At 51.8% G+C, this 9724-nt stretch overlaps 1 protein-coding gene across 1 annotated transcript; it reads left to right on the top strand.

Moving 5' to 3' along the window:
• The first annotated feature begins 5105 nt into the window (after positions 1–5105).
• Positions 5106–5974, top strand: LOC133930048 (uncharacterized). Its single transcript, XM_062376744.1, has one exon. The coding sequence runs from the start codon at positions 5165–5167 to the stop codon at positions 5741–5743; it is 579 nt and encodes a 192-aa protein (XP_062232728.1). The 5' UTR covers positions 5106–5164; the 3' UTR covers positions 5744–5974.
• Positions 5975–9724: the final 3750 nt, after the last annotated feature.

A 9724-nucleotide genomic window follows, 5' to 3' on the forward strand; every position in this document is an offset into this window, starting at 1 on the left:
GAAAGCGGTGAAAACTTCAGCGGGGTATGTTCTCCGGCTACCGCTGCCGTGACCTCAACTTCAACCTCGACATTGTCTGGGAGGGGGTCGTGACCACCTGTCCCGAAGTTGATGTGAAGTTGAAGGCAGAGTGCCAAAGGCCGTTGGAGTTCATATGGTCTCTCTTCTGAGTGGAGACCAACGAAGAGTAATCATCAGTCTGTAATTTAAGATCATATGATACATGAGTGAAGTTTATCATTTCTTTGATGAGTTTGTGCCATTGCTATGATCATAGAGCCCCTTAATTGACCAACCCTGTTGCGCTTATTCTTTTTCTTCTCCTTCCTATGGGCCCCTTTGGAAGAGGCGGGCTGGTCAGAGGTCCGCTATGGCATCGTGCCGATCTGGTGCTCTCGGGCTCGATGGCCTATGCACACTTGTCTTTGAGCTCGAAGAGCTTTGTGGTGCTTCGAACTTCCTTGGTGTCTAGATTTTTGACCATCTTCTGGTCTCTAACCCCCCCCCCCCTCTGGAACACTATGATCACGGACTTGCCCTTGATCTTTAGAATGGTATTCTGACATTCGATGAAACGTAGGATGTAGTCACGCAGCGGCTCATCATGCCGCTGCATGACCTAATACATATCATCCTTAACCCCTGGTCGTGCTTAGGTTCCTTGGAAGTTGGTGATGAACTTACGAACTAACCCGCGGGGGAGGTTCATAAGTCAGGACCGGGTTGAACTGGTGACAAAGGTAAGGAAATAATTCGTCATGACCTTCTCGTTGCCTCTCATAGCCTGCACCATGGTGGTGTACATTTGCAAAAACTCCTCCAGGTTGGTCGAGCCATCGTATTTCTTAGCTTGGACTAGCTGGAACTTGTCCGGCCAGCGCAACATCTCTTAGTCGGGCTGATAAAGTGTTGCACCCTGTCCTGTATTGAGGAATTGCTTGTTGTTGGGTGGCTGCACACAATCGGGGAGAGATGATGGTCTCGCGGTCCCGACGATGGGATGGAGGAGTCTTATGCCTCCCTGCATGGGGAGGGCAAGTTGCAGGGTCGCTTTCCCTATTCCAGCTCTCGTCGATCATGATCCTCCTGCTCTCGAGTGGCCCTCTAGCCTCGAATTATATTACGGAGGTCCTGGGTGTGAAGAGAGTCACAAATGTCCACAGGTTGGCTGTCTCGACACGGTAGGGGTCTTTGCATACTCCCTGTTAGTGAGGGAGCACAGGATCTCTCCTATCATGGGGCCCATTAGGAACCGCTGACGATCGCGATGTTCACCAGTTCTTACGACGAACGAGGTGGTTGCCACCACGGTTTGGCGTCAAGCAGTCTCTACCGAGAGGGTGAGGTTGCGCGGCCATGGCGTTGTTTCGTACCCTTTGGTACAGCCACCTGCGGGTGGCTAAGAAGCACACACATAGTCTGTAGATTCTGCGCAGGCATCATGGCCTTGTAGTCGAGCCGCTGACCACGGAGTGGTGAATCATCACGAGTGGGGAGCCCCTAGCAACCGTGTTTGGTGTATAGTGTGCATCCGCGGAATGGCGTGATGGCCTAGACGCCACCGCCGCCATGGATTGTACTCTAGGTGGGCGCTCCTCTAGGCAGCATTGTAATTGCTAGGGCAGTATAGGACCGCCTCCATGTCCTGTACTAGGCTAGTTTCCCTCTAGGCGAATAGCCTGGGGCTCACCACCGATAACTGGGATATGAGTGTCTATTCCGCTCCCCTTTGCATAGTCAGTCATGCAGACTTCACGTTGGGTTTCAGAATCCTTAGACTCCGTCTTGGTGTCCCATTCTAGGAGCACACAAGGCTTGTCTGGGTTGTACCCCATGACAACAACTTCGTGACTGTCGGGGTCCTCGACGTGGGACTCCGTGGCTGCCATGGATTCGTGCTTGGGTAGGCAAACCAAGATCTTGAGACTTCAAGAAACGTGAAAATGTGTCCATACTTGGCACGCCAACTATCGATGGTTCATCCTTGTCAGTGTATCTGGGGTATACCGAACGACGGACACGTTGATCTACGTTTCTTGTGGATATACGTGTGTGTCAAAGGAGCTCAAGAATACAAAGATTTATTTAGGTTCAAGCCTCCTATAGGATAATAGCCCTACGTCCTGCGTATTTTTTTTTATAGAGTGTACAAAATGGTTACAATGTTCTCTTTTTCACTACTCGGGTCTTCACCCTTCTATATACAGGGGGAAAAGATATTCATACAAACAGATTATACCAAAACAGGCGACAGACCTACAACCTAATGAAGCTTAGCTATTCCTAAACCATCATGATGGTGGGTATGCACGTCCACCATGCTCTGATCGTCTTGCATGTCATGTACCATCACCAAATGTCGTCAAGCTATTCTGTAGCATTAAATAATACGGGATGGGTCACTGCCATACCACGCCGTTTCACGACCATGTTTATCGAAAGTGAGTGTTTGTAGAAGGAAAATACTTGAGTGATCAGTATTAAATGATATTTGATTGGTTATGTGAGTAACTGCCCTGCGACTACCGCGATAAGGGGAATGGTCATCTAAGCTCCGCCCTAATCGCATGGTGAGATCGTAGTCTTAAAATATCTATATCCAGCTGACGTCGGATGGTATGGGGGCCGTTCCATGGGGCACTCACTTATCTATAACACCGACAACAACGTATTTAGAATGCAATCACATTTCAGCTGTTTCAAATTCAAATTTAATTTTTTTTAAATTTGACAAAATTCATAGTGTGTACCGAATTTATACGGATATTTGTGGTTATCCAAAAAAATCGCTAGGTCCGGTTTTCAGTGCTCCATCACATTTGTGAACCGTGCGCTGGAGTTGCCGTCCGAATCCGACCCGCGGCGCCGGCAGCCTGAGGCTGCGTGCCTGCATCAGAATGGCAGCCGGGTTTGACTTGTGTTCTCGGAGACTGATCGAGATGAATCGGGTTTACTAATCGGCGTAGGAACCACGCGAAGGTGGGGGCAGGGGAATCGATCAACTTCGGAGGCAGGGGATGGACCAGGATTGTTCAGACTTCAGAGACCAGAGAAACTTTGGTGCGGTCAAGCCCGGGGTTCAGAACATGCGGTCGGCCTAATTCCTAGCCGTACAACGACAGGGTCAGGACTGCAGATTGGAACGCGCGCGGCGGTCGCTAGACGGCCATCAGTTTTATATTTTCCGTTTCGTTTCGTTTCGTTTCGTTTCGTTTCTCTTGTGTCGATCTGTTCTGATTTTTCATCGATCACAAGCTTAATCACCATTTGCATGTTTCCAACCGCCTGATGGAGATGGAACCGTCACCGGGCATCGCAGTCAGGCAAGCCGTACGCGAGAACGTACACGACGCTGTTTCATAGCAAAAGCTCCTTTGATCTTAAACGTGGTGTCGATGCTAGTACTGCACGATATTTGTCTGCTTTCGGTTCCTGAAGAGTAGCGCATAGCAAACACGACGGCGTCAGAGTTCAGACGTGAAGAGCCTTTCGATTCGTACGGTGCAGGACGAGAGACCCCGGGTGGGACCATGCGGTACGAAACGAGGAGGAGGTGTGAACCGTGTGTGGTTGGTACCATAGACGGTACAGCCGTACACGCGGAATCGAATGGTGCAGCCGGCCGGATACACCCGTGTAGCCCATGCCTCCGTCCTCTGATCTGGGTTGTCCGGAAACGTACGCACCGTACGGTCTAGTTTCCTCGAACACGCCCAATTCCGTGGGGCCTAAACGTGAAACGCGTGCGAGGGGCACGAAAAATCTGCTCCGCCCTGGACATGTGAACATGTCAACGAACGAACGCACGCACGCACGCAATTGGACCAATCTCCGGGTGCATGCGTACAAGGAACGTTCGGGCCCGAGTTCTGATGCTGCCGATCGATTCTGGCCGAGACTCTGTGCGGAGGATTTCGTTCCGACTCCACTCCCGGTGTTGCTTTGTTTGCAAAACTCCGTTTGCACTTGACTTCGCGGGCTAGGCGTCTAGGCTTAATCAAGTGCATCCATTATCGGCGAACAACTTGTTGCCATCTCTTGCAGCACACAGTTTTCACATAAGTGATTTCCAGCACGACCTAGTACTATAGAATACAAAGAATCTCGATTTGTCAAGTCTCATGATCGTATAAAGATCTATTGAAATTCAGCTCAATCTTTTTTTTCTCACTAGGCAAGCACTCATGAGAGGTGAATGAACCAAATATCACGAGCACGTTCGTGGAAAAAGCCTGGGGTGTGCACCGCACCCGCACTTCCTCGCCAAACAGGAGCAAGAATGAGGACGCCGATACGCGCCTGAGTGCACGCGCACCCGCCGGCACTGCCGCTGCTAGAGGGCGCACGCGCCCGCGGCTCCGCCCCGCAAAACGCCGGGTGGTAGCGGTCGAGGCGACGAGAAAACCCGCGGTTTTGACGGGCGCATGACTCACCCGCGCCGAGACGAGCATATCCAAACTGCGTGCGGCGCCGGGGTCCGCTCGTTCCCCGCCGCGTCAGCGCCCACGCACCAGCCCATGGATTTTTCCCTGTTTCGCTTGGCTTGTGCTTCCGGCTTTGAGATTTTTGTGGACCTTGCGGCTTGGCCCCCGTGGATGTGGTGTTTTGCCGTAAGCCAAGGGTTATGGTTTTCTTGAAGCAGAGGTTAGTCTCATTTGGGTGGTTTTCAACGCTGTTGATTCTGTGGGTGCGGGTAAATTCAGACTGTACGGTTAAGTCCACTTAAAGTTACAGTGTTTCTAGTCTGGTCAAAACAAATGACATACTGTATTGGTACTCCGGTAATTTTTTAAAAACAAACTGTATTGGTACATTAAAAAAACGAACTCTATTGGTACTTGGTAGTGCATGTAGATGTCAACTAAAATGGAATCTGTTCTTTATACTAGCTCCACTTTGTTGTAATAATGTGTTCTGCTAGCTCCTCACTCAACATAGGTGAAAAAAGGGGATCTGCTCCCTGGAAAGGAGAAACAACACCGGTTGCAGCTACAAGTTCACAATACAACAAGAATAAGGGACTGAAATGGAAAAGGGCACTTCAATTTGTTTGAACCTTTTCCCTCCACTTTCGGCGCCTCCTCTATATATACGCGCTCTATTTGGTCAACTCGTCTCCAATTCTAAACTCCAAACCATTCCATTTGTGCACACCAAAAGGTTCATGGGATCAGGCCTCTCTAGCGATCACCGGAGCAGAGACTCGCTTAACCAGCCGCCGCCGGCCCGGGTCATCGCCGCGGACGGCTCGCTGAGGGAGTTCCCGCCATCCTCCTCCCCTGCCAGCGTCTCCGATGTGCTCGGCAGGAATGCGGACCGGTTCTTCGTGTGCAACTCCGACGCGCTCTACTTCGACGCGGACGTGCCGGATCTCGGCGGGGACGAGCTGCTCCGGCCGGGCCAGATATACTTCGTCCTCCCCGCGGCGATTCTCGGGCGGCCGCTCTCGAGCGCTGACATGGCCGCGCTCGCCGTGCGGGCGAACGAGGCGCTGGCGACCAGAGCACGGCCGCGTGGGCGCGCGCGCTGTCTCGGCATCAAGAAGGCGCGCGTCGTGCCGGCACACGCGGCGAGTGGGTGTGACGACGGCGACGGCGAAGTCAACGAGAAGCTGAACCAGAGAACTCTTGGAAACTTCGAGACGACTTCACCGAGTCCGGCGAGAAATGCCAAGAAGTTGGTGGTGGCGGCACGGCCGCCGATCAAGAGGCCGCTCAGCACCATCGAAGAGGAAGCCGAGTGATAAAACGTCGTGAAAGCGCGCGTATTGAATGCCAAGTGATAAAATGCACGGAAACATAAGCTTGATAGCCTTGATTGATAGGTTCATTTTTTTTATTGACAATTTTTCAGATAAGGAGTTCAAGATTTCAAGATAGGGAGAATTAAAAAAGGATAGAAATTCTTGTTGATTGGTTGGTCTTCCTTTGTATACTAAAGGAAAATAAATGTTGCTCGTTGACATGATGCGCCATCCTCTCCATTTTATTGCCTATGTTTGGGTAGTAGCATCAGGCTTCCAGAATCCGGTTTTCAGTTTTCAGTTTTCAGAGCAAGCGGCATGTATTTGGTTTGTGACTTGTCTATCACATACTTCTTATTTGCGTCAAATTCGTGAGTCATAACGCTGATTTGTGCGTTTCAGCCTCTGCTGAGGGGGGCAAATGAAGTATTGGGCATTTCCTGGCTAAATTTTCGAAAATCCTTTTATGTCTAGATCAGTTAGAGAGTTGAAAATTAATAATATACTTAAGTATATTTTGTGAAAACTTTCGTTGTAACCTCAAGATGGCCGAGTTGGTCCGAAAGGGCATGTGTTCGAATCTTATTCTTGACATTATAAATCTTTACTCTGTTTTGTGGATTTGCCATCTATTGCTGAACATGTGATGACTTGCTGGAATTTTGTTTAGTCCAGCTGAATAAGCAGTAAGGCACGCCACACGCCATTTGACTCGTTTTTCATCTCCCTTACTCTGTAGGCATGACTGAGTCCTGGAGCTGACCGGAGACTGGGAAACAGTAAAGCAGCCTGTTTTTTACTCGTCGGCCATCGACATCCTAATCGATGAACGGGGACACGAGTCTATATCTAACAAAACAAAAACACGGTATGTATGAGATATACCTCATCGGTACGACGATATATTAATGACGTGGAACACGATCCCGATTAATTCAGGTCCATACCTCATTTTAAATAACATCTATCATAAAATTGGAAAAGAAAACCAAAAGAAAAGAGAAGGAAAGAAGACATATGCTGACGTCTGTTGGCTCATCAGCCCTATCCAACCCAACTAATGTATTTATTCTTTTATGTTTGCATATTTATCGTAGCACATGTCAACATAATAGGTTACACATCCTAGAAGGCTAGAAGAACTCGAGGAGGCAAGTCCGCATCCTGACACCACCTCTGAACCTCTGTCTCTCCAAGCTCGTATAGCTGCACAAATCTCACCCACAGTTCCTCTCCGCCACCGCCTCGCCTTCCTCTGTGCCATCACAACCCTTTTCCATTCCTCTACCCCTCGTCCAACGCCGCGTCACCTTTGGTCAAGGGCTGTTGAGGATCGTCGTAGCTGAAATCCGCCTAGATCTGACCCAGCCTCAATCGAGACGTCGAACCTATTCAACTCTGGCCCACAAATTAGGTTGATGCTCAGGGTTCGTGGAACACGTCTTCGACCTCTTTCCCTGTGACTATAAGGTGTACTACATGGAGTAGCTCACGAGCACGTCACCATACGTCGAACCTCGGTTCCTCATTGCAAGTTTGCAACTCTCCAGCCCTCTGGCCTCGAATCATTGGACAGAGACTGGAGCTGGATGCACATAGCGCTTCGCAGCCAGAGAGCTCTGACTGGGCACACGTCGTGCGTGCGCACGGTGTGGTTCCCCGTTCTGCACGCACACGCCATGCAAACACGCGGATGACCTAGTCGAATGTACGAAGGGGATCGCCTGCCGATGAACACGTCTTGTGCACCAGTAGTTCGACGGCACCCATAGCCAGGCAGCTCGTCCTGATAGCGACACGGTGCGTACTTCTACTTTTCTCGTCTTCACACATGGAATGAGTGGTTCCCAAGCTGTTCTCCAAACTGGATAGCTGGAGGACTCAGAGTCAAGACGTCAGTGACGGTGTTCAGTCTACGACCATCCATCCTCAGTTGACTTGTATGGTTGACTCTAGTCAACGATGACTTGTAGTCATGTGCGCCATTAATATTCTCAATGTCGACCTCCAGGTGTATCTCGATCACCTGCTGGTGGTTGGAAATTATGTAGCAAACCATGCCGATGCCGCCTCGCTTCCACGCCCGAGCGGAACAACCGTACGCAGTGTTCTCCATCTGCCGCCTCCACCTCCTCCTCATTGCAGCGGTGCCGGAGAAGGGAGTGACGAGGAGGAGGCAGGAGTCCTCGACGGGGGAGATGACCGGATGGCGTTGCCAGCGGCGATGACAGAGGTGGTGGCGTTGAGGAGGTAGGAGACGACGATGGGGGAGGAGCAGTAGGGCGGGGCGGAATGCGAGGTAGGCGTTGCAAGATCACGGGGAAGTCATGGCGTTTTTGCTGCAGGTGTACCTGAGGATGGAGCTGTCGTTGTTGGTGTAGCTGTCAGTCTGCCCGTTGGCCCCGTACTGATGCTACGCCGCCGCGAGATTCCCCGTCATCTCCCCTGTTGAGGACTCCTACCTCCTCCTCGTCACTCCCTTCTGCGCCTTCATGGCAGCAGGATACTACCAGCATGACGCCTCCTATGACGGAACCTACTTCACCATCGCGAACGACACGTACTAGGGGCTCGCGATCTGCCAGGCGCTCATGCCGCAAAACGACGCTCACTATAGCCTCCATCTTTATCCCAACATCTCCCTCACCATTCCACTCTGGTGCGCGTGCGCGTCAGCGGCGCAGGCCATGGTTGGCGTGAAGTAGCTGGTGACCTACCTCCTCTTGTGGGAGGATGACCTGTACACCATCGCCGACCACTTCCTCGCTAACTATCAAGTCGTGCTCGACGCCAACAGCCTCGCCAATGACACCACTTTGAATCCCTTCACCATGATGCTGGTCCTGCTCAAGGATCCGCCCATGCCTGACATGATGGCCTCACTAGAGGCTCCAGCTTTGGTTCTGGCTCTAGTAGTGTCAGGTAATCCAACGACTTCCACTTTCGCTCAGTAGGGTGGTGTCAACTGTCAAGTGGCTGGTGATTTCAGTGTTGGTGTTGGATGCGGTGTTCCTTGTTAGGTGATGTGCTTGCTATGTTCTTGTTATGGTGTTTGCGTCCGCGGCATGGCGACCGTTCGAGGAAGGCAGTTCGTAGCATGTCATCGTCGATGGAGTATATGGTGTGGCAACAGGGATGGAGGGAGCAAAGGAGAAGGCGATGTCGTCATGGATTTGTCTGATGGTGGCGGCAGTTGACATCCACGATGTGGTGACGTCGCTGACAGTGTACGAGTACAATGAACTAGAGACGGTAAGTGCGGGGTTCGCGTCAATTGGTATCAAAGCCGTTCTTCATGAAGTGCCACCATGACGGACGAAGAATGTGCCTTCATCGTCGCTGAAATCAGGAAGCTGTTCAAGACGGCAGAGGAGAGGCTCGACAGGTGGGCTGCTTCCGCCGCGGGTATCGGCAACGCCTCCTCTGTCGAGCCCAACTCGACTGCTTCTACCAAGCGCTTCAGCGACATCCACTTCCCCGAGCGCAACTTTGACATCGGCGCAGAACACGGCGACACATCCTTCGCCTCCTCTGACGTCGATTCTGAGGCCTCCGACAACAACTCTACCAGCAGCAACCACGGGCATGCAGAAGAGCACAACCTTGACTACGCGGATGCCAAGATCGTCCTCGTCGCTCCAGGGGGTGGCGAGCCTGTTGATCTAGGCAAATTCGTCGATCCGGGCGAACCCGTTGACCCGGCCTTCCTCAACTGCGCGGACGGAGCGGAAGGAATGGACGCGGCGAGCGTTGAGGAGCTCGACGGTGCAGATCTTGCGCAGCTGCGGCCACCTGTCGCTGTACGGTGCAAAGATGACACCCTCGTCTCCCCGGAACACGAGCTGCAACATCAGTCGGATGGGCCGTGAAGCGAACTCGATGTCGTCGGTCCGCATGATCTGTCGCGCGCCATTCAGGAATGAGACGACCACGACGGGAGCTCCAGAAGCGGAGCATCACGAGTGGGCCGTCGGTTGTTCC

The sequence above is a fragment of the Phragmites australis genome, chromosome 10, assembly GCF_958298935.1.
Source record: "Phragmites australis chromosome 10, lpPhrAust1.1, whole genome shotgun sequence".
In the NCBI taxonomy this organism is placed as follows: Eukaryota; Viridiplantae; Streptophyta; class Magnoliopsida; order Poales; family Poaceae; genus Phragmites; species Phragmites australis.